Source organism: Typopeltis vanoorti, chromosome 25 (genome assembly GCF_054136105.1).
Source record: "Typopeltis vanoorti isolate ZY-2024b chromosome 25, IOZ_Tvanoo_1.0, whole genome shotgun sequence".
Taxonomy (NCBI): Eukaryota; Metazoa; Arthropoda; class Arachnida; order Uropygi; family Thelyphonidae; genus Typopeltis; species Typopeltis vanoorti.
The window spans coordinates 76,142,441-76,168,834 of NC_143573.1; the positions used below are offsets into that span (position 1 = coordinate 76,142,441).

The 26,394-nt window shown below is 33.7% G+C and overlaps 1 protein-coding gene across 3 annotated transcripts in view; it reads left to right on the plus strand.

The window, feature by feature from the left end:
• LOC150092858 (tetratricopeptide repeat protein 17-like) overlaps positions 1 to 26,394 on the plus strand; it is a 191,252-nt gene that overhangs the window by 127,351 nt on the left and 37,507 nt on the right. For all 3 annotated transcript variants that reach the window (XM_090414329.1, XM_090414327.1, XM_090414328.1), the window contains exon 7: positions 12,377 to 12,543. In XM_090414329.1, the coding sequence (XP_090270455.1) occupies positions 12,377 to 12,543 (167 nt within the window). The remainder of the gene's footprint in view (positions 1 to 12,376; positions 12,544 to 26,394) is intronic.

The window sequence follows — 26,394 nt, forward strand, 5'->3', positions numbered from 1 at the left end:
ATCTACAGTTCTCTTCAAATGAATCTAGGCTGCTACGACAGCACATAACTACATATTTAGTCTCTTCTCTGCCTCTTCTTAGCCACGAGCCTACTACATGTATTATTCATACTACCAGCATTTATATCTCAACCCTATCTGATTTTAATTCTCCTGCAGTTGTTAGTAATGCTCCCACCATTTATATATTTGTCTATCCTCCTTGAATACACTGTACCCATCACATTCTATTCCTGTAAGGATATCTTCTTCTGTTAGCCAGATCTCACTAATGCTAAAAATTCATCACTTTTATTCTTGATTCTTCTGGTATTATCACACTTGCATGATTGGTAGGTTATTAGAGCTTCTGTATGATTAGCAGTTTTATTTGATTCATTGAGTGTTATCTTAGATTCTTCTTCTTTTCAGCTATTTAATGTCCACTGCTGGATGAAGTCCTCCTCCAATTCTTTCCACCTTTCGCTGTTCTTGACAATGGTTGACGAATTTTCCCCAATAAAATTTGACAATTCATCCATTAGCAGCCAGTGAAAATTTTAAGTGGGGGTGCTGCATATACAAAAAAAAATTTTTTTTTTTCCTTAATCAGTAACGAATTTATTAATAAATAAATTTACATATTAAAAATTGCTTTATTAAAAACATTTTATCTTCACCATGAACAAACACTAATAATAAAAGATTTGTATCAATAGCAATGACAAGTGCAAACGAATATTGGTGTTAGATCGCAGTGCATTTGTTTCATGTAACAATAATTGAAAAATATAATTCTTTTCATATTTTCAACAGTGACACTCGTCATAACAGCCTTGTATCTATAATAAATAAATATGTTATTTTAACAAAATAAAATAGGATTTACAAAAAATAGTTCACCACGAACAAGCACCAATAATAAACGTTTCATATCTCACAGAAATAATGCACGGAAGCATATGATACACTGCCCAAGTGGCAGTACGTTACGTCATACGATACGACAGTGTATCATATGACATAATGTACAAGCGCAAACGAATATCAGCGTTAGATCACAATTATCGTTTCGTTTAACGATAATTGAAAAATATAATTATTTTCATATTTTCAACAGTGACACTCATCATAATTCAGCCCTTTTATCTATAAAATAAATAATTATATGTTATTTTAACAAAATAAAATAAGATTTACAAAAAATAGTTCACCACGAACACTCACCGATAATAAACGTTTCATATCTCACAGAAATAATTTGCAGAAGCATATGATACACTGCCAAAACGACAGTGTATCATATGACGTAACTTGCAAGTGCAAACGAATATCGCTATTAGATCGTTTCGTGTAACGATAATTGAAAAAATATAATTCTTTTCATATTTTCAACAGTGACACTCGTCACAATTCAGCCTTGTATCTATAATAAATAAATAATTATATGTTATTTTAACTAAATAAAATAAGATTTACAAAAAATAGTTCACCACTCTTACACGCACCAATAATAAACGTTTCATATCTCACAGAAATAACGTGCATAAGCATACTAAAGATACACTGCCGTTTGAGCAGTGTGGAAATGATGTAACGTGCAATGACAAGCACAAACGAATATTGGCGTTAGATCGCGGTGCATTTGTTTCATAATGTAAAGCGTTAATTGAACAATTCCAATTATTAATTATTCAATCAATGTCAAAACATAAGCTGTAACCTTTAACATGTTGTATTGCATTTATATACTTTTGTAAGCATTGTTATTATTTATAAACACAAACAAAATTTAATTTTTTCATTTTTTTCCTTGGGGGTGCTGCAGTGTTGCAGTGCTTATGTATGGGCTGCCACTAAATTCATCACTCCACCTTCTTTTAGGACATCCTCAGCCTTGTTTCCCTTCTTTTGGAATCCAGTTCGATAGTATGGTGGTCCATCGCTTATCATATCTTCTCGATAGATGTCTGGCCCATTTCCATTTTAGTCGCTTATGATGAAGAATGATGTCAGTGATGTGAGTCTGGCTTCTTGTCCAGGTGTTTCACTTTTTATCTTTTAATGTCATGCCTAGCATCAACCTCTCCATTTTTTTATGAGTTGTTGTTAGTTTATTTGCCAGTGCTTTTGTTAGCGATCAAGTTTCACAACCATATGTGATGATTGGAAGTATACACTGGTCAAATGTCTTCCTTTTTAAACAGAGTGAGACATCATTGTTTTGAAAAATGCTTTTCAGTTTTCTGAATGCTCCAGGCAAGTTGAATTCTCCTATTTATTTTCATTTGGAGTCCAAAGTTTAGATCAATGAGATGACCTAAGTATGTACATGAAGAGACTCTTTCCAAGAAATTGTTTTCTATTATTATGTTTTTTGTGTTACAAAATGATTAAACATGATTTTATCTGTTTATTTTTAGACCGACTTTCTGTTTTCATGATATAGGTCTTCTATCATTATATTAAGGTCTTCTGGAGTGTTTGTAAAAATTATATCATCTGCATATCTTAGGTGTGTTAAGTTTCTGTTATTAATTTTTATACCAAGGTTTGCCCAGTTTATATTATTAATTATTTCTTGAAGGACTGCTGCAAAGATTTTGGGTGATAGTCTCCTTGTCGGACACCTTTTTCAATTGATATTTTATTGCTACTCATGAAGTTGGATTGTTGCTGTTGCAGTGTGGTATATTTCCTGGAGGAGGTCCATATATTCTCCAGGAACTCCCTGATTCTGGAGTGCTTTGATTATTACATTAGTTTTGATGGAATCAAATGCTTTTTCATAATCAATAAAGGCTAAACAGAGAGGCAAGTGGTTTTCTTATGCTTTTTCTATTATTAAAGACAATCTTAAAAATGGTGCAAAAAAACTTGTGCTTTTGATGCTGCTTTTTTCTAACAAGTACTGGTGAAGAGAACCTTTCTTCTCCTATCATTGTTTGGTATGAGTATATGAGGAAAACCTTTGTTTTTCCTCATACCATAGTTATCCCCTTTTATGTCATTCTGAATAAACCAATCATATTTTCCACTTTTCGGAACTGCATACATATATACATGCAGGTCCTCCATCTAATGATGAAGGTAGTCAATTAGAAGCTTGGATACAGAGATGGCTGACTTAAAGAATCCACCTAATTGTGTGTGGAAAGTTATGTCTTGAAGGAGAAGGATGAAAGTGGTCTCAGAATGGTCTTAGAGAGAAAAACTCTTGTTTGCTCTCTTAGAGAGCAAAGGAGAGTTTTTGCTCTCTTAAGGTTTCTGCCTGGTCTCTGAGGAGAACCAACCAGTTCAAAACAGCTGTCAGACCAGTGAAACCTTATAATGGACTAATAGAAAGTGAATATATAGATGCTTGGACGGCAACTGTGTTTTTAAGTAGTCTGCGTGAAGGTGAGTCTATTCCCGTAAGCTCTACTCTCTGGTCAACTTTTTCCGAAAGTTTAGTTTCTACATTTGGCTTTGAAATAATGCTAGATCTAATATCCACTTATATAATGGAAGGATTATTTTCATGAGTGCAGATGGCAGAGAGGTGACAGTGGTAGATGAAATTGTTGAGCTATTTAGTGACCACTTTGCAAGGGTATATCATCCAAATGAAGATATTATGACAGAGGTTACAGGACTGATGCGAGAACAGAGGTTGATGAATTGGAAGTACTTAGGATATTGCAAAATCTGAATGCAAATACAGCTGTGGAATTGGACGGTTGTGTTTTAAGAGAATGTATAGGGGAATTGATGATACCTTTGACTAGTCTGTTTAATTCGAGTCTCATCTCTGGTAAAGTTCCAAGAGAATGGAAGAAAGACAAAATAATTCCTTTGCATAAATGGGGATCTAAGTCTGTGGTAGCAAATTATAGACCGATCAGTATCTTAGCAGTGGTGGTGGTAAAAGTAATGTAAGAGTTGGTCAAAAGAGAATTCAGGAATGCGTAAATAAGGCTGATACTCTATGAGGGGGCAGCATGGCTTTGTGAAGGGTCAGTCATGCCTTAGTAATTTACTAAATTTTTAGAGGGTGACAGCTGAGTTGGATAAATGCTGTCCTGCAAAGGCATTTGACAGGATACCACATGGAACTGTTATGTAAACTGCAACAAATTGGGATATATATGAAACTGGTAATATGGATACAAGGGTGGCTAATGACAGATACCAAAATGTATATGTGGAGGAACAGAATCTGGGAGAAGGCAGGTGACTAGTGGTGTGTAGCAGGGCTCTGTGCTTGGACCATTGCTGTTTAATTTGTACTCAAATGATATAAGTAAGAATTTGAAGGGAGCTATTCGGTTGTGTGCTGATGATGTAAAGTTGGTAGAGTAATAGATAATAAAGGTGATGTAGAGAGTCAACTTATTCAAATTGCAGGATGATTTGAATAAGTTGACAGTATGGGTAAAACATAATGGATATCAATTTAATGTGGAAAAAATAAAGTTATGCATTTTGAGATACAAAGACTATAAACTGTGTATCATATTGAGGGAATTGTACTTCAGGAAATTGATTAAGCCAAGGATTTGGGATGTAGTAGTAGATAGAGAGTTGAAGTTTAGAGGACATATTGCTAAAGTAGCCAGGTAGCACACAGGGTTACTTGGTTATTGAAGAACACACTAACAAGCAGGGAGTTGTCATTCCTCTTTATAAAGCCTTAAGGCCATATCTAGATTACCATGCTCAGATCTGGTCAGTCACTTAGCTTTTTTGGGGGGATGAGGAAGTGGTGGAGAAGATTCATAGGTGAGTGACTAAGATAGTGAATGGTCTGAATGCTCCCTATGAGGATAGATTGAGGGTTTATGGATTGCAAGTTGGTTGATAGGCAAAAAAAAAGAGGTGAGGCAGGATATGATAGAAATATTTAAGTTACTTCAAGAATTTTATAGGACTAATAAAGGGGAAATGTTTCAGCACTTGGCTATAGGGAGCAGAACAAGAGGTCATCCCTGGCAGTTGGGTAAGACTGGTTTTTAAGGCCATGAGAACTTGAGTTTTCACTTGGAGAGTGGTGAGTGAATGGAATGGGCCAGTTGTGAATGCTTTGTTCATGATTTCAAGGAAAGGTACAATAGATATTGTGGTGATAGTTTGGGTCATCCATAGTGAGTCTTAAGACTCCATGGAGGTGCCCATGCAATAATAATAATAAAGAAGAAAACAACTGGAACTGAAGATCTCATGTGAGCATCTGATCCTAAAATGATGTTAATTCTTATGTAATGTCTAAAAAAACATTGTATAGAATCACAGAATCTAGATTCTGCATAATTCAGAATTCATAAGTTAAAAAATGGGAGGACTAATAATTAATGAAATTAGATTCACTTTGCTGTTTTTTAAGAAAATATTTCAAAAATATATACATCCACATAATGATTGAGTTGAAATCTGACACTTTATTGTTAAGTGCTTATGTAGTATGCCCACACTTGTGAGAGCTTCGCTTGGCGACTTGCCAAGAATAGTCTATTCATGTTGAAGGGGAGAAAGAAATGAAGGATGTACGAATTGGTTGCCACCATGCAAAATCACATGCTTTCTTGCCTGTCACTGTACTAGTAGAAACTTGATTTTTGTTGTCAGAGAAGACGGATTGATTACCTTATTATTGGAATGGATTCTCCTTCTTGTGACATGTGCAGAAGTGTTGAAGGGTCTTGCATCTGTGGGCATACTATAACATCATTACTTATAATAGATGCACTATTAATATTATTCTATATATTAGTATAATACTAATATAATTCAAGACTTCTTTTAGTAAATTAATATTTCTTAAATGTTATTCCAAATGTATTTATTTTTAGTTATGCTGGTTTGGAAATTAGAAGGGCAAAGAGCAAAATGGATGAATCATAAAATTATGTAGGAACTACAAAGAAAAATAATGCTTATAGAGAGGTATTTGAATGTCCCAAAGATCAGTCAAGTAGTAATGTTGATCTCTGGTTGAAAACAGACCTGAATGAAAATCCCATTTAGGGCAAGGGAAACTTTTATATGAATTTTTAAATAAGGTTTTTCATGGAAGTTGGGAATTTTTCTCCTGTAAAACAAACCAAAGGATGCTTTTCTGTTATTATTTACAATAATTCTCACATCAAAGGTTGGAAACCTTTTCCTCCAGACAACAGATTAATTTGGAGGAAAATTGTCAATGTTCTACACACGAATGGAACCAGATTCCATTGATTTGTAGAGACGGCCTATTCACAAACTTCACTTTCTGAAATATCTTCATCAGATGAACTGCTTTGTAAATATCAAAGTCGATTGAATCCATCATCAGAATTATCCACAAGCCTGTTCAAGAATTTGAATTTCATGAGTTTTTCTTTGCTTTTTGTAGCTCAGAAATCTTATGAATGGAACATATGGATATCTTGCATATTTTCTTCTTATTTTTTTTCATTTTTAACCTGCTTGGTGCAGAGTCTGCTGTGATTATGCAACTGTAGGAAACCCCAACTAGCTTGTCATAGAATCTGGCATTTAGGGGGGGGGGGTACAATTTTTATGACTGGAGATGCGTGTATTCACGGGGCCAGTTTGCATTTGAATAGATGGATTTTTATTCCCTACTGTGTATTCTGTCTGAAGACTGGAATGAAAATGCCCCAGTATAGTGAAAAACATCTCCCTACTACAGACGTTATGTTGCATGCACATAAGCAAATGGTTTTATTGTGGCACCAAACACAGTATCTAACTAAATACATTTGTCCCAACATCCTGTTTCAAATTTTCAGTTGCAGAAAATACATGGTAGCACCTGTTTATAATGCAGCCATTGGGTGCAGAAAGCAAATAAAAAATGTATATGCATACTGGGGGGGCTCTGACACCTATGCCCTATGACATAGGTGTCATGGGGCCTATGACGCCTATGACAAAATTTAATTACTGATCTAATAGTTACTATACAATACATGAAATCAAAACTTCATTCATACAAGAAATTCATTAATCGTGAATAATTACTCAAATGTAATACTTAATGAACGCTCTTATTTTTTTTCTAATTAAATCTCAGATAATGCATTCTATATCAAATACTAAATATTATTCACACAGAACAAGAAATTTTTAGGTGCGCATTAACAATCGTAATTAGTCATAATTAACCATGCACCACACACACACACATTATATGACTCTTAGATTCTCATCTTAAAGACTTAGTTAATTGACTGATAATCACATTGGCATATTTCATTCCCTTTGATTAAAACAGCTCTGTGATGTGAATAAGCAATTAAATTAACACACACATTAATCAAAAAAAAATCTTAATAGCCCAGTTTTTCTTAGGGAAATTCTACGCTCACGTTAAACTCAATCATTTTTACACAAATCTACGAGTGTTTCGTGTACCTTAAACCACTATTTTTCTATATTAAATAGTTCAGCAGTTCCTTGAGGGGAATTCTCTTAAATCACAAACATAAAATAATTAACATTCAGACTCACGTGGGTCTCTGACTGTCTTGCATACGCCTTCCCTCCTTGTTTGTTTTTCTTTTCTTTTCTGGGGCTTCAAGGGGTTTCTTCTCCGTTCCGTGTTTTCTTCTTTTCCTTGATGGGAGTCACATGGCACTATCAAGGGATCACGTCAGCCATCGGGATACTGGAATGGGTTTCTTCCGGCATCTTGAACTGACCGGCGAGGAGCTGCATAAGTCGGTGGGCATGCACGTACTCAAACAGAGTGGCAAGGCTTGAACCAGTACGGCAAGATTTTCCCTTAGACTGTAACCTCTGGTTTATCCTTGGCTTCGGACTGGAAACTCTCTTCATGGACGGACTCCCATTTCTCCCCTCCGGAACTAATCGACACCTCTCCTTCTCGACCTCTTATGGACAGATCACGCAAGATGAAAACAGGAAGCCCTTCTCAACAAAATTCCAAGCCTTATATTCTCAATACCCCTGCACTTTGGGTTAAGTTTATTGGACCCCAAATGTCCCCGTACATGTCTTGGTGTAGTTACGAGAACCCCGTACAACAGCATGTGACTGGCAGTTCTCGAACTTTCGCTGACAAATCCTATTCTTCCCCTTTGATGTCCTTAATCCGGCAACGTGGCCTACGGGACTTTCCGACTGATGGAGGCCGTCCCTTTTCAATACTGACCTTGAAGATCACCTGCTACAGCACTCGTAAATACGTTTCAAAAAGGAACTGCCGACTTACAGACACTAACTACCCTTGGTTTCAAACATCCTACTTCTGCTCTTAAACAATGAGCGAGTTAATTCCCTTTGGGCTTATTTTGATCTTTATACAAAGTTTAAACATACTAAACATAGATACATTATATACAAGGTTTTTAAGGTGTGTTCCTACAGTAAAAATCAATGTATTAGAGATTTTATTAATTTTCGTAACATCGAGTTTTTACACTACCACCTCTAAATTTTCATAGTTGGGGCTTACACACTCTAAGAGATGTTCAGTGGGCATCTGCAAGGCTCATTCATCTGCCCAGTAGAGTGTGCAGCATGATTCTTCACTTCATGACACAGTTTTTTGAGCTTCCACAGCATGCTGTACATGCTCTTTGTACCACTGACGACCATGCTGTATGTTGGTTTAGGTAATGTGGGGCTTGCGTGTTGTGGTCCTACCATGGAAACTCGTTGCGAGAGTTGGTTCTGAATGTTTTTGTGCAGATTTGGGTTCCAATCAATTCCCCCTTCTTCTGCATTCAATGTGTCGGCCAACTAATGGCATTTTTTTACATATTACTTTCATAGCACGTTACAGTTTCATCTGGTGAATGTGGTGGATCATCCATTGCAGGTAGTGCTTCCATCCAGTGGTGTAGCTAGACATTTTCTGCCCCTCTCAATAGACACCAAAAATACTACAAAAAATCAAAATGACATATAGGGAAATAAATAAAAACACTATATTTATTTTTGAAGTGAAACTTTAATTTCAAAATTCTAAAATGTTATTTTCTTGCTTTTCTGTAGCAAAATCGTCGATGACATTGGCAAAGTCTATTTCATAGTAATGTAGGTAATTCGTAATCTATTTTATTTAGAAAAACTCCTCTCACAACTAGCAACAGTTACAGCAATTGTGAGGAAAATTCATAGTAGTATTACAAAATTTGGAAATGAGTTCTCGAGGCGGTATTTTAGAATTAACTGCAAAGGTTCAAAAAGGTTCAAAGTGCCGTCTGGGGTGGACCGCCCTGGCTACGCCTCTGCTTCTCTCAGTATGGTATCACTGATTGTTGACCTAGGATGGCCTAATATGTCAACAGTTTGCCATCCTATCACAACACCTCTTTCAAACTCTGTCAGTTCCCTTGTCACAGTCATTTCTCCCAGACATATTTGCACTGACTTGGGAGCATCATATTCCTCCAATTTCTACCAGCTAAAAACACGTGATTCATAACATGGCATGGTTCACCTTGACCATGAGGGTGTCCATGATCATGAGGGTGGCCTTCTTTAGTCAAAATCTTCCTCCCAATACCACTACAATAAAACAAGGGATTTCCTATATTTTCAACTTTTCTTCAAAGTTTTTAAAGGATTATGTTATGAAAGTAAGTAGGTTAATTATTACAGTATTATAATTTTACTTAAGATTGTTATTTGTACACATGACAACTTCAATAATAATGATAGTTTGCATTTCCCAATTCAGTTATTATCTTTCATGTGCCTTAACTTGTATGAAAAAAAAAAAAAAATCATAACTGATTTTATACATAATTTTCACATATTGTAAAATAATTGAACATAAATAAATTACATTATGTGAAATTCTTACACTGAATAACATTCTAGAGTAGTTTAAATATATAATAGTTAATAGATATTTTTTAGAATTTATAACTTTATATTAAAGTTTAATTCTTTTTTTATTTTTAAACTTGGATCATGCCACTGTTGGATGAATGTCTCCCCAAATTTTCTCTGTTCAGCTTTTTTTATCCATTACACTCCAGCAATCCTCACAATTTCATATCTCTTTACTGCTATCCATAGGTCTCCATTCTGTTAATAATTTAGGCCATATTTTATTGTTATATCTTACAATATGCCCAGGCCATCTCTGCTTCCAGTACATGATGTATTGGATAACATCTTGTATTCTTGTTCTAGATCTTATCATATTGAGAGAATATCCTGTCTGTAACCATCACATCCAGCATTATCCTTTTAGTTCTTCTTTGAGTAACTATTTTGTGTATGTGTGACAAAATAGATGATTGTCTTACAGGTAAGACACATTAGTCAAAATCTTCCTCTTCAAACTAATTGGAGTATTTCCTCTTAAGATATCTTTCATCTTCCCCAAAGCCAGAAAACCTAGTTGTATCTTTATTTCTGTCCATTTGATTTTCATGATTTTTTTTTCTAGATATATAAATTTAATTATCTCCACTTCTCCATCTTTCAGTATAATTTTTAGTATTGTATTGTTACTCACTATTACTTGTATATAAGTATATTTCCTTCCAATAAAAATAATGAAGCCATGAAATATGTATATTTCATGGTTTCTCTGTATGTTTCTTAAGTACCTTGTTTCTCTAGCTTGAAGTTTTAAGTAAATCAAAAGTTTTATTGTTGATCATAATATATCTGTTCACTGTATCAGATTACATCTTTTTCTTTCAAGCAAAACGATATACATTAGATTCCAGTTAATTGGGGAAGCTGCTTTATTGAGACAAGTCTGAAAGAACAAAAACAAAATGAGAATATAACAATAATTTGCTTCATTTATTTGGGATGCAATGCCATTTCATTGAGCCAGCCAGCAATAGATCTACCACATAGAGCGTTAGAAAAATTATGTAGTCTTGTTTCAAAAATATGATGCTAATATTTGTGCAATGCTGATGAAACAGGACTCTTTTATCATGCCACATCAGATGGTTCCTGGTGTTGAAACACACTACATTGTTTGCATCAGTAAAAGCAATGAATTGTGTAACAGTATTATGCTGCTCAAATAGATCTACTTTCATTTATCAGTTCTTGAGCTTAAAAAAGGGCCAGGTCTTGGTGCTATAAAAGATTAGAATGAAAAGTTTACCAGTCCAGCAAAAATGTGTGGATGACATCTGAATTTTTTAAGAATTCTTTTATGAGTTGATATATGAAATTACAGTGGAAATAGAGAAAAAATTTGCTGGTTCTTGACAACTGTTAAAGGAAGTCAGCATAAACTTTTCCAAGCAATACAGTTTATGGCTGATAGTTGGAAAGGAATAAGCAACAAGACCATTCAAAACTGTTTTGCTCAGTGCGGTTAGGTTAATGTTTTAAGAATTCAGTCGTGGATATACCAGATATGGCCGATACATGAAAATGACATCAATCATTAGACGTCAACCACACCAGAAATCATGAAGAGTTTGCATCTATTGACAGTAGTCTTCAATACTATAATGAAAATGAAGATTTCTGAGGAGGAAATTGCAATAAAACATCAAAACATTAGAAGAACAAAGTGATGAGGGAGGAAATGCTATATCTGCAATAAATACCTGCCTTGATTTTAATTGCTTGCAGTCAATCAAAAAAAAAAAAAAAAAGAAAGGCTATTCTTGATCTATTCCTATGTCACTCACTGTTAAGAACTGCATGCATGTTTAATACATAAAAAATAAAATTATTTTTATGGCAAATATTTTACTTTAATTAAAGTCAATTGTTTATAAGTCAGTAATTTTTCTGTGCAATAAACAAAAAGCCTGTGCCAGGTCCTGATGTGGCATATTTAATTGGAATCCACTGTATAACTGTTTTATATGTTTGTTGTTAACTGCCCTACTGGCCGTGATATTTTCACATTTAGTGGGGGGGGGGATGTAAAATGTTCATTGAAAATGGCTAGTTAATGAGGCCAGAAATCATCTAATTCAAAATCTACAATTTAGGAATGTGAACTTGATCTTACCTTACTTGAAGCAATCCAAAATATCTGCAAAAGCAATAAGATAGAAAACTGTAGAGAAATGCATAGGATTGATTGGTTCAAAATGTTTATGGTTTTTTTTTTTTGCTTATTCGATTTCTTAATTCTTGAATGACGTTAGTCATGTCTAGTATTATGAAGTGAAATAGTAAACCGTAATGGCTCATGTTTTATTGAATAACATTTTTCAACTTTATTTAATTATGATCAGAGTTTTCAAAAATTCTGAAAACTCTTTTGGTCATCCTTGTACATTTAACTAAATTATTTAGTTAACACAGCAAGTTTTATAAATCTTGACCAAACTTTTCAGAGTTGTGAAAAAAAAAAACTCTACAACTCACAAAATCATAGTAAATATATTCTCATTACTTGTTAGTTTAAATTTGAAGAGTAAGTATTTATTATTTTTTTCTTGTTCAGTTCTTTACAGAGGACCCTTGCAGAGCTTCGAGAATATCAAAAACAGCATGAATTTTGGTTACACCAACATGAGAAGCTGCTTAGTGAACAGGCTCCTCCAGAAGTGAAATTAGAGCAGAGGTTAGAATATGAAGAACAAAAGATTCGAGAGAGCCTTGATGGACGAGGTACTGATTCCTGCACACAAAAGAATGAATGTTGTGTATTACCTGTTCTTTTGACTGTAGTACCACCATCCTGACAGTGGCATATATAAACACTGTTTGTGCTTTTTCCTGATTTTTGCATGAACAGAAATTATATTTGTTACTACACTCAATGTAGTATTATTTATTCCTCAGCAATGAGTTATTAAATTTTTTTTAAAAATGTTATTGGTGTCGTTTATTTTTTTTATTTGTAGATATTTTTGTTCATTCAAAAGCTTCTTTTATGTTATGCTTGTCGTGCACCTTTTAGTTTGTTTTTCTTTGATATGCATGTTTTTATTTTTATTAGATGTTTAGAATATTTTAATGTGTAGGAGAAATTATTTGTGCTGTGCAGTGAATATGATAGTAAGTTTTTTCCTCCCATAAGTGATGATTTCACATTGACTAATTATTTATCAAATTAATCTATATCTGTAAGAGAACAAATGCTAAGCAATTTTAGCAGGAAGGATAGAGATTTAGTTTGAAAATTATAATACTGAAATACAGATGTATTCAGATTAGTGTTACGTGATATCTCCATGGAGTTAAAGGACTCATCACAGGAAACCACTCTACCCTACACAGTATTATCAGTTCTATAAGAGGGGACTCTGGCTTTCTATCATTAGCCTCCAAGGAGGAGTTGTTAATTTTGCAATACATGTTTGATACAAGTATTAAAATTTAATTTTAGTGACCATGGAGATTTCTCATATCATTTAGAGAGTTTATTGTAATTCATAATTCATTTACCATTTCATTTCTTCAATTGAACTTAAAACACTTTCAGAGAGAGAAAGCAGAATTAGTAAATAGGTTGTACTTTCTAAAAATCAGTTTTGAGTATCACATTTATATATTAAGAAAAGACCTATGACTGTCTTAAATTGCCTACAGAAATATAAAAATTATCAAATTTCTACAAACTGGTATATATGTATGCTTCTTTTTTTTCTCTTCCTTTTTTTTTTTTTCTTTCTTTTCCTAACTCTCAGATCAAATCACATCAAAAAATGGCAAAGTCTTAGGCTAGATGTTGTAGAAGGTCATTGATTACTCTTCCTACAAGACTCATTAGGGGTACAAATTAAGCTGCCGTGACTCCTCCAATTATGAGTCAAATGTCATTGCTGGGCTACTTTTATTTGACAGATATTCAACAGGACATATCTAGAAAAATTAGTTTTGCTCTAGATCTGATTAGGAAGTAAGGAAGTAGAACACTTTGAATTTAGCAAAAAAAAAAAAAAAGTTATTTTTATATTTCGCCTCCTTTCTTTTCTTCCATAGATACCTCTGTGGGTCTCACAATTTTGCTTTCTCCAGACCAGAGAGAGAGCGAGAGATGGTGTGAGGTGGTGTTCTCTACAAACTTCTATACATGTCACTTTCAACCAACCTTTACAAAATAAGAAATTGGGCAAAGAAATTGAGAACACTGAAATGACAAGCAGTGCTGCAGACATGACTAGGTTATATTTATTCAACCAATTTTCAGATGCTATTTCTCCATTATTTTATTTCATCTGAAAAAAAAAGTGAGAATAAGAAAGCATTAGGTTAGTTGCAATTTAGGAATGACTGCTTAGTTGGCATTACTGATTGAACTGTTGAAAATTTCCCTCTAAACCTTGAGTAGTATCATAACAGCATCAACAACGCCAGCAGTCTATTGTCTCAGTATTTCTATATGAAGTGTTCTATTTTTTTGAGTTAATGCTGATTTTTAGAGGCTATAAAAAAAAAAAAAAAAACTTATTTCAGAGTTAATTAACTTAGTCATTAATCAAGTTGTTGTATTATGTCAGGTATATTACTTAATCATCATACATCTGAAATTGGTGTATGAAGGAAACTTATCAAGTAGATCTGAATGCAACATTTACAAATAAGGCCTCCTTTATTAGACTGTATTGCTATTTGTGTGTGTTGGAGGGGTGGGGGGGGGAATTGTAGTAGTCTTGAGTCTGTTATCATAATTTATTGAATTTCGAGATGCAGAGGAAGTCTGAAAAAAATGTATATTCAATTGGTGATTGAATATACAAGAAAAAAAAGAATATTTAAAAGAAGAAGAAAAATTCAAATTATTTTCAAAATTCAGTTTGCAATGTGTTTATTATGTTAAACTATTACTTTGAATCTCAGCACTTTGAGTTTTCTGTTATTACTACTATTGAAGTTCTGACATGCTGCCTCACAGAGAAAAGGGAAAATACCAGTATCCTGTTTGTTGAGTTCTCTTAATGCTGCTGTCATCATGAGCACATGGTTGAAAATTAGTGATGTTTTTAATGTAAATGTTTTGTAATATTGTTATATTACAAATATTTTATTGAATATGCATTGTGAATTTATTATTCATGACTTGTATAAAATTGCATCATTTCTTACCCATTGTAGATAGCTCTGAATGCTTGCATTTGCAGTGTAAGAAGACATGTCACTGACATTTAAAAGACATATGAGAGGCATTTACAAGTATAAAAATGTCAGTACTTCTGAAGAAAGACCATTCCCTATCTCATATGAAGTGTAGCACACAGTTGATAAACAGCATTATTCAGCACATAAGCCTACAACTTCCATAATTTCAGCATTCTTGAGGACATTCTATAAGTGAGCAAGAATGAGAACAAGATAAAGTATACAAATATGTATATATATATATATATATATATATATATATATATAAGATTTAGTCTTAAATTCATCAAAACTGAGATCATCTCTACTCAAATTGAAAACTTATGCCAGTGGCTGAAAAATCTTAACTTCCACTATCTCTGTCTTCATTAAGAAAGTACTTTCCATTCCTGCACCGAGCAATCATAAGTACAGAGTTTGTGTTAAAAGTTTGAAGAGGAAAAATATGTTCTAGCTTTCTTTACTTTTTTTTGTTTTTGTTTTTGTTTTGTGCCATATTTTCTAAATTTTTTAATGTTGAAAACATTAAAAAATCATAAGCTTCCTTAAGTAAGGTGTTTAGAGGTCTTAGAGCATATAACCAGACTTCATTTTGCTTTGAAACAAGAGTATTGATACTAATTTGAGTTGCTGGGTTAGCAAACCTATTTGTTAACACTTGATAGGTTTGCTGAGAAGAAGAGAGAGTTGTTAAATTTTATTTGGTTTTATAACTTATTTGTAAAAATATGTGTTGTATGCTTTTTTGACAATATAAGTAGGCTGCTTTTCAAGCGATTCTATATACTTGACCTGGTTGACTGAGTGGATTAGTATATCTGCTCTCTTGCATGAAGATATGAATTTGAATCCATTCCATTGTATGCTTAGATCTTTAGTTATGTGAATATCATTGTCAGGTGTGAGACCATTATCCTCCAGTAAAGAGGCTTAAGGTGGCTTCAAAAAGTTCTGTTTGATCTCTAGATCAGGAATTCCAGATTATATATCTTGTAACCTACATTTTAGTAAGTAATATACAATAGGTTTACAACCTTTCTTGGGAGGGGGACAGATATGCTACTGTCATTTTCATTCTGTTGAAAAATGGCAGTGTGTGTGTGTGTGTGTGTGTGTGCGTGCGTGCAGTAAATAATATACAGGTAGGTATTCAAAAATTAGGCAACCTCCGGACCTGAAGGGTGCCAGATTTTTGAAAATGCCAGATTTCAGATGGTTATATATGCTGTATATTTTTAACAGAAAATGACTACCTGTACAGTCCTTTAAAGAAAGAAAATTAAACACTAAATGAAAAGCTTGTGAAATTTTAATGTTCACCAACTAAATATAACGGTTCTACAGAATTTTATAAAATAGTTCCTCAGAATTTTAATTTAATTAATAAAATGTTGATAGTGGTGACAGCACATCTGGTTGACTTGAAGTTAATGGCAGTGGATTATCAAGTGTGGACACCACTGCTTCTGCTTACTGCTTCCTAGCTATTTTCTTGAATATATCGTGTAGTGTTTGCTGCTTCACATATTTGGGTCTTTCTCTAATAAGTTTATCTTGGAGCAAGTAAACATTCATGATTTCTTGTTCACTTACAAAACTTCGTTGCTCTAGTCCAGCCAGCAGTTCAGTTGTCAACATAATTAACCTGTCAATAGAGATTCTTTCTCTCACATCTTCCTCATTTTCGTCACTGCTTTCATCTTCATCACTACCTGTAGAGGCATTTCTCTCCAGACTTTTAACCATATCCACAATTTCAGAATCAGTGTAATGATGAACTATAAGCACATTATCATCGACATTCATCCATTCCGTTAAAACATCTTCATTTATCCTTGATGAAAGCTCCTTGGCATCAGGATTAGTTACATCTTTAACATAAGCAAGAAGTTCCTGTATAAGCTGCTTTTCTTTGGAAACCCTAAACCCTGCAATATTATTTTCAGTGTCTTCGTTAGAAGGAGAAGACTTGAGAAGAATGAGATGACTTGGCCACAATTTATGCCATCCATTTTTCAGTGTTGATGTTTTCACAGACTTCCACACATTGGCAACACAGTACACTGCATCCTTAATGTTGAATTCTTTTATGAACTTCTGTATTGGAGTGCCCGAATTAACTGAACTCGCTAGATGCCTCATTAACAGGGATCGATACTTACACTTCATAGAATGTATAATACCATTGTCCTGTGGTTGAATTAGTGATGTGCAGTTGGGTGGGAGGTAGACAACAAAAACATTATCTTTCACTAGAAGATCAGCTTTTGGATGTGCTGAACAATTGTCTAAAATAAGAAGTATCTTGCAATTAGGGTCTAATCCAACCGAGTTACAGTTACAGTCTCAGGGACAAAACAGTTTTGAAACCAATCCAACGTAATATCAGTGGTAACCCACCCCTTCTTGTTGGTATGGTAATGGACAGGAAACTGTGTCATACTCTTGAAGGCCCTCGGATGTAAACTTTTTCTGATAACGAGCAACTTACATCTATGGGTACCCACAGCATTAGAGCAGCACATTACTGTGATGTGATCCGTCGAAGCTTTAAACCCCGATGGCGATTCTGCATCCTCAGTTGTTAGAGTTCTTTTTGGCATACATCTCCAAAACAAGGCAGTCTCGTCAGCATTGTACACTTGTTCAGGACTTAAATGTTCATCACTAACTAACTTTGCAAATTCATCCACATATGCACTAGCCGTATCTTTGTCTGCTGAACATTTTTTCCCACATGCTGCACGAAACTGTAAGCCATGTCGCGACTTGAAACGATTCAGCCAACCTTCTGAATATTCACACTTGTGTTGCAATCCCAGCTCTTCATGAAACATTTTGGCTTGTTCCTTTAATAAATCACCAGAAATTTCCACACCTTCACTTACACAAAAATTAAACCTGGTCCAGTTCCAAACTTTTTCCCTCCATCATTGACTTCCTTACAAACGTTTGTTCTTTTGATACACTGTCAGAAAAGAACTTTGACAGTTTTGTTTTTTGTTTTTTAATATCATACACTGTTGAAGAACCAATGTCGTATGATTCACACAGACACGCCGCTATCAAGTTTTTTTAGCACTTCCACTCTCTCTGCGATCGACAACGCACGATGTTTATGTTTTACGCCACCTCTTTTCTTTGCTGAATCCATAATAGGGCTATACAGCAGCAAATAAATGATAAAATGAGAAGGAATAAGCAAGTTATCGCAATGCTTATCAGCTACAGCGCCATTAAAACATAAACAGAAAACAGTGGTGCACCAACAGGTAAATTTGAAAATGCGCACTCTGAAATCCATGCCAGAGATCTGAAGGAACTGGATTATCGATGGCCAGATTTTTGAATGCCTACCTGTAGTTACATTCAGCCCAAATTTGAGTTTAGTTTTCTGAAGTTCATACTAAATTCACAGCATAACTTCTGTATTCCTCTCAGACTTTGACATGGCTGGGACTTAATCATCATGCTGGGTTTGGTTTAATTTGAAAATGTTCACATCATGAATGTGTATTTCAGAGTTAGCTTGTTAATTTCAGGAAAACTGACAGTCATATTTTGTAAAGAAGGGAAAGGAGTTTCTTTGCAACATCTCAAGTTAAGGTATAATTTCTGCTTAAATTTTATTTTTCTCAAAAGTTATTTATATCTTTCATGAGTTAACTTATGCAGCAAACTTAATATATTCAACAAATGAATGCTCTAATATGTATTTATTGAAATAGGAGTATGTTAATAAATATTTAATTTGATGTAAATTAAACATTTATAAGATACTTCTGTTGTAAATATAATATTTCATCTTCATTTTCTCTTTCACCTGTTATGCTCAAGTCCTGTTACAATCAAGTAAATGCCTGTTAGCCTAATGAATAGTACTTCTGCTCTTCTTTAAGTCATGGATTAAAATCCCACTGTGGACATGTTTGTGAATGTTTTTATGGTAGATGGAGTTCGTGGTAGATAGAGCTCATTTTTGAATTACCATTGCCTTTCTTATTGGAGACTATGTTTCTTGAGAAAGTTTTGTTTCATCTCTAGTCAGGTTTCTGAATTATTCTACCTTAAATTCATCCAAACCACTAATGCAGAATTGGTTTGTAATCTGTTGTGGCTTAGATTCATGTAAAAAAAAAATTAAAAAAATATTTTTAAAAAATTAAAAAAAACTTGACTTTATTGAAACCTAATAACCTAATTAATGTTATGAGATAGGCTAGTTAATCTTATCTTCAGTCTGAAATGTCTGTTAATTGCTTGCATTTTCTTGACTAGTTTGTCTCTTGTAGGATGAAAAATTCAAGTTTTTCTTAAGAGAAACCCTATTCCTTCCATGATGTACTGGCGTACTCGGCTTCATTTGAAAGCCCTTAAAGATTCTTTGCATTCTAGATGGGATTCAGACCAATGTCTTTTTTAACCAAAGAACAATTTTGTTGCGGACTTGTGCTATCCAGGCTCCAAATTTGTAATGTAAATGTCATATAACAGTTCATTTAATCTATCCCTGCATATGTCCGTCATCCAGCAATGTAAAAACAATTTAGCAGATATCTACATTGGAATTACTTTGGCAAATATTGGCACACCAAATATAGGTCTACTATAGAATATAAGTTTCAATTTTGATACTTGAATGTAAAATTAAAAAAGGTTAACAAGTCACACTTGAATGCAAGAAATCTGTATTTTCAGTTATTCGTCCATGTGATTTTGTAACTTTCTTAAAATACTGTTTGGTTCTCAAGCAGTATTCTGTTGGTTCTTGTTTTTTAGTCTTTATTTCTTCTGAACCGTATGGAACAACTTGACATGTTTACTCATCCCTTTTTGAAGAATCAGAATATTTGTTGTGAGCACAACCAACAACTACATCTTCATTTACCCTGCTGCCATTTTTGGTGAAGAATGAGCTAAATAACTCTTTTTACAACATTTAGTGTAAAGTCTACTCAAGTGGCATCTGTAATTATTGTCAGCAGTGCATCAAGATTTGTGGAAGTAGTTTGAGTCTGTATAATTTACAGCAGTGTATGCCTTGAAATTTCATTATAAATTGACAAAGGTGCTAATTCTCAAAATAATTTCTGAATTCTTAATATAAGTTATATACTAATTTTGATCAGTTTATATTGTAGCTTCCCAAACACCTCTGCATAAATCACATTCGTTTGTTTTAATTAGTGCCATTAATTAAGTTATCATAAAATTGTCTATAATTATGATTTCCCTTTTTCCCATGCATTATATTTTCACTGTGCAACTTTTTGAGGAGCAAAATAAATCACAATGAATGCAATTTTGTTGCTCCTGAAAACAAACAGGTAAGTATTGTCTGCATCTGTCAATATTCATCATCAGACATCATTAATTATTAATTTTATCTGATCGATACCATTACAAAAAGAACAAAGAAACAGCATCTTTGGAAATGGTAGATTTAGGATAGTTATAGTGGTGGATATTTTTTATTTTTTCAAAATTCTCTAAAATACTGTATCATTTAATTTTTTTTTTCAAAAATTTTAATTCTAAACTTATTTTTAAGAAATTGAATAAGAAGAATCAATATTGTATGTTTAAAATAAGTTATTAATCTGTTTTTAAAGATTTTATTCAACAAAGTGTGTGAGATGTATTCATTACAAAAGTTGAAAGATTGGTGGAAGGGAATCAAGAATGGTGAGCAAATATGTAGATAGTCTTTTGAGAGTGAGTGCAAGTTGTGTAAAAAGAGTGAAATGTGAAAGTGGAGTTTAGAATATTGACAGCAGTCTGGAAAATGTTAACATCACCAGTAATGTTGAAAGTATAGTAGTAGGTCAGGAGAATAAAAAGGACCTCATGTAAGAAATAGCTTGCATAATGCAAGATTAAAAGATTGCAGAAATGTAGTTAATCAGTTTTGTGGATATTGTCTAGTGTTACTAAACAAGAACAATAATCACTTTTATACAGAGAAAGTATATAAATGACCTACTCTCGATCATCATCAGTCTTATCCACAGTTTATGCCAATGACAACACATAATCTATTCATCCTACTCTTTTGACAAGCCATGTAGTTCTTAGACATTCCAAGCATCAAATTAATTTGCAACCAGTGCCTTAAACATTGATCTCTATTCGTCCTTCATTGGGAAAAGGATAACCAGGTCATTTTCATTACTACCAAAATGCAATCCTGCCTTTTCTCTTGCAAAAGGGATCTCAGCTCACCTACCCTTATCCTCATTAATACACACATTATCAGATCTGTCTCTCCTTGGAATGATATTTACCTCCAGCCTCTCTTGGCATAAACACCATACCAGTAGCTTCCTCAGCCTCTAAAAAAAATAGTTATTATTTTCTGTTTAAGAAGCTATTTTTCTCCCTCCCAGATACTTACCCTATATAATCCATAGCCACCCATCCTTAGAATGCTATTCACATGTTTGGGATAATGCACCTAAAACCCACTTAAAAATTTTTGATGCTGTCTAGGGAAGAGCAGTTTGTCTCATAGATGACCTATCTCTCACAAACTCACTTTAACTTCTATCTACATGCAGTGTTTCAGCTCTGTGTCTCTTCTACAAGTACTTCCCTTGTTGGTGCTCCAGTGAACTGTCAAACATCATTCCTCTGCTTACTGTTGGGACTGTTAAAACAAGAGCAGCAGCAGCCGCCTAGCATTCATTTTCAGTACAACTGCAGAAGTACTGAACCTGCTTCTCTTCCTCATTTATTCCATCTACTGCTGTCTTCTGGAAAAGCCTCCTCATAATATTTCCTAACAACTTCAACCTCTGGATCTTTAAGAAAAATATCAGTAGATTTCTTTCTTAATCCTTACCTACACCTCACACTTGACACTGATGTGTTATAGGTTCTTGTACTTCTCACAGGTAAGATAAATATTAAAAAAATGATAGAAAAATATAATGAGAGAGAAAAGTCTTGCATTTAGTCTTTTAACTGCAACAGCTCCAGAAAGATTTGTGCTATGATCTTTGTATTTTTTTAAAAATTTCACTTTTGTGTCCACAGAAACTCAGTGGTGATACTTAGACACTTTTCTTCTCATCAAGGATTAGACATTTACCTGTTTGGGCCTCATTGGTGTTGATCTTGCATTTAGTCTTTATATATATATATATATATATATATATATTTTAATGTCTGTATGTCATATAGAAATGTTCTTTTCATTTCTCTTTATATTTGACCTCATTTTCCCTCTTGTGTGTTAGGCTCAATAATCTGCTATGGCCAAATGCCTTGGCTTCTTCAGACATTTAATCAGATCATGCTCGATCTGATTAAATGTTTATCATCTGGAGATGCCAATGTTCTTTTATGTCTTTATGAGGAAAACATCTAATGGATATAATCATAATTTTGTTTACAGCAAAGTCTATCAATTTTTTCTTCATTATCATTAGAGTGGGTTTATAGAACTGTTGACCAGTTATTTCTATATACATGTCTTCCTGTCCAACCTTAACATTTGATATTGAAATCTCAATAATTTTTGTATCATCAGATTATGATAAATCATATAGCCTTTACACTTCCAGAAAAAAATCCTTTTTTTTTTTTCTCGTATGAGCATTATAATTCAAAATTTTTGTTCTGATTCTTACTGAGCATAATCTTTCACTTAAAAGGTCTAAAATATAAAACATTCTCTTTAATGTCTGTCTACTATAAATGTTACTGATTTATTTCCCTGATTCATTCCATTTGAAAAATTTGTGGATTTTTCCAGTTTGTTCCTTGATTTATATTGATAAATTTTTCATATGAGTGCTTTAAGTGCTCTTGTCTTATATAATGCTTTTGTATTGTACATTCCAAAATCATAATCCCATAGCCTCTTCTTGAGTTGTATCTAAAGTGTCTGTCCAGTTTGAATCTTTTCTTGTGTAGGTTCCTTATCAAGTATTTATATCCTCCCAAAAATAGGGTGGCTCAGCTATATTCTATGCATTTGGTCTACATAGTCCACAACTTCTTATTCAATATATTTGGAGCAGCTCTAGCATGGAACAAGTTCCAGATCTGCCATTTCTCCAATCACCCAGATTTACTTAGCTGGTAGGTTGTAGCCCCCCCTCCCCCCATGCCATTTAATGATATTTTTTAGCCTGTACCTCCATATAGCCTTGCCCACTTGCCTACAGTGGGTAAATTTAACCAACTGGAAAGTAGCTGTAGACTGGACAAGATACCATAGAACATTTTTTATTTAATAAAAAAACTCTCTAAACAAAATCTTTTTTAACTTAAAAACAGAAGAATATGCATCATATAAATTCATATAAAATGAATGTAACAAATTATATTTTCCAAAACAAATTCAATGTTTGTTTTTTACTATTCTTCCTATTCTTATCGTTTACTGACTTTCTCTGTGAGTGGTTTTCACACAAAAGAAAATGTTTTCCAAACAATAATTATCATTAATCTAATTGCTTTATGGAACTCCTGTTGACTTATTGGGGAATATCATTAAAAAATGTATTTGGAGATGGGCAAGTAAGGTTTTGCATAATTTGTTGAGCCCTAGTCATATCTGTCTCCTTAAGTATAAACCTTAGCTTAAATGTAAATGTTCTTAAACCTTTGCTGTTAACCAATCAGTTACTACTTTACTTTTCTTCCAAGAATTAACCTTGGGATCCTTTGATCTAATTCTCTGCTCAACTTCCCTAAACTCTGGACTTACGGTGTATTACTTAGTTTATATATACATATATATATATATATATATATATTGTTATTAGAATTTACTCAGGATGTATACGTTTAGAAAATTAATATTTGTACTGACTAGAACCCGAGAAAGTATAACACAAAAAACTTTAATGAATTACGACTGGTTTCATCGGTGTCCCGACTTCTTCAGGTGAGTAAGAAATAACACAAAACTTATAAAACTAACAAGGTAAAAAACATGAACTTTTCAGCTTAATAAAAAGAAGAAGAATAGCAACAGTCATATTTGAATTGGTGACTGCATGCTATTGTTAACGTGAGTTGAATGTGAGTGACAGCTGATTTTAGAGCACCAGTACTGGATTACTGCGCTATGGAAATCAGGCAAACTGTAGCTCAGATTGTTGTTCATATGTGAAGGGTCCAGAACTATTTCTTTGGATTCTAAAATTCGTCTTTCAAATTCATCATTGCATATATATAAATTGGTCGTGCGGGCCCAATCAATTTGGTGTTGACCTTCTAGGTTAGAATTGCCAACTAGATGTTTTAAAGAAGCTGCAAGATATTTATACAGATTGTAAGTAGGTGAGTCAATACCTTCTACAATAGGTCTTAAAGGAGTCTAAATATCTTGCAGCTTCATTAAAAATAAAATCTAGTTGGCAATTCCTCCTCCTTTATCAAAAACTCTGAGGATTTCATCTCAAAAATAAAAAACTTATATCTCAAAGACTCTGACAGAATGGTGAGTTTTGACATCGTGTCTCTTTTTACGAATGTACCTACAGATGAAGTTCTGAAGGACAAGGTTTCTAAGAAAACGTTTGCTCTACTAATGCACTTCATTAATTCCGGCTATTTCTGCTACGAAGAAAAAATATATAAACAAGCAAGCGGGTTAGCTATGGGCAGCCCTCTATCCCCTGTCTTAGCAAACATCTTTTTACAGGATTTTGAAGAGAGAGCTATTTTTATCGCTACATTAAAACCTAAACTGTGGTTACGATACATAGATGACGTCTTCCTTATCTGGGAACATGGTTTAGAGGAACTACAAAATTTCCTAAACCATTTAAATAATCAACATCAGAACATCAAATTCACATCAGAACTAGAGATTAATGGTTCTTCCCTTTTTGGATCTAAAGATCAGTAGATTACCTGACTGTCTTAAATTTTTGATTTTTCGAGAAACCACCCATACTGATAGATATTTGCATGCCTCTTCTCATCACTTCCCTCCTCAAAAACTTGGCATCATCTCCATTCTTACCCATCATGCAAGATGTCTTACTTCCACAGAAGAAGACCTTCAAACAGAACTCAACTTCCCGAAAAGCACCTTCTTAAATAATGGATATTCATCTCGTAACATCACTAAACGTTTGAGTCCACGTCAACAACCTCGACAAGAAGATGAATCCACCCCTATCACTCGCATCCAGTTACCATTTATTAGCTCTCTTACCCCCAAACTAGCTAGGATTATGAAGAAATTCAACATAAAGACCTATACTATATCACTCTGCCAAAACTTTGTTCTTTTCTGAGTCGGCCAAAACCAACTGCATTTTCAAGGTGTTTATAAAGTTATGTGCGACTGTGGTCAACCTTATTTTGGTCAGACAGATAAATCTATCTCACTACGTCTTGAGGAACATAGATGTGACATCTCCTACAGAAGAACATGAGCGAGCGCCCTTTCCAGTCATGTTCTTTTCTCTGTCAACTCTAACCTAGAAGAACGGCAACACCAAATTGATTGGGACCACACGACCAATTTATATATATGCAATGATGAATTTGAAAGACGAATTGTAGAATCCAAAGAAATAGTTCTGGACCCTTCACATATGAACAACAATCTGAGCTACAGTTTGCCTGATTCCCATGGCGCAGTAATCCAGTACTGGTGCTCTAAAATCAGCTGTCACTCACATTCAACTCACGCTAACAATAGCACGCAGTCACCAATTCAAATATGACTGTTGCTATTCTTCTTCTTTTTATTAAGCTGAAAAGTCTGTGTTTTTTACCTTGTTAGTTTTATAAGTTTTTGTGTTATTTCTTAACTTCTCAACTGAAGAAGTTGGGACACCGATGAAACCAGTCGTAATTCATTAAAGTTTTTTGTGTTATACTTTCTCGGATTCTAGTCAGTACAAATATTAATTTTCTAAATATATATATAAGTATACACACACATCTTTATTGCTTCTTTTAGTTCTTCCAGGCTAATCAGTTTTATACCTGTATTGATTTCCTCGTTATTTTCAGTAGGTCATCCTATAAATTCTATTATATAGTGTTCTACTTTGTTTCTCTCTTGTATTGATTTCTATTGCATCCTTTATGTTGAAGGATATTTCTTTTTCTCCATGTATTATCTTTATTCAAGTTTTCCTCTGTCCTTTATCTTTATTTAGTTTTGCTTATTTTAGTATATTATTAATCACAGTTTTAATACTTTATTGTAATAGATATTACTTGAGCTATATTTTTTTTTCCTTTTTTTCCTTTTCTCCAAATTGCTAGTATTTCTGTTTTAGAGACCTCTAAATAGCAATCTGAAAAGATTTCATTTTGTCTTGTAAACATTTACATCTCTTACATTGGAGCTAGCTATGTAATCAGTTTTAGATCTTGTTTCTCTAGCATTCCATATATTCTTTATAAATAACTAGTGTG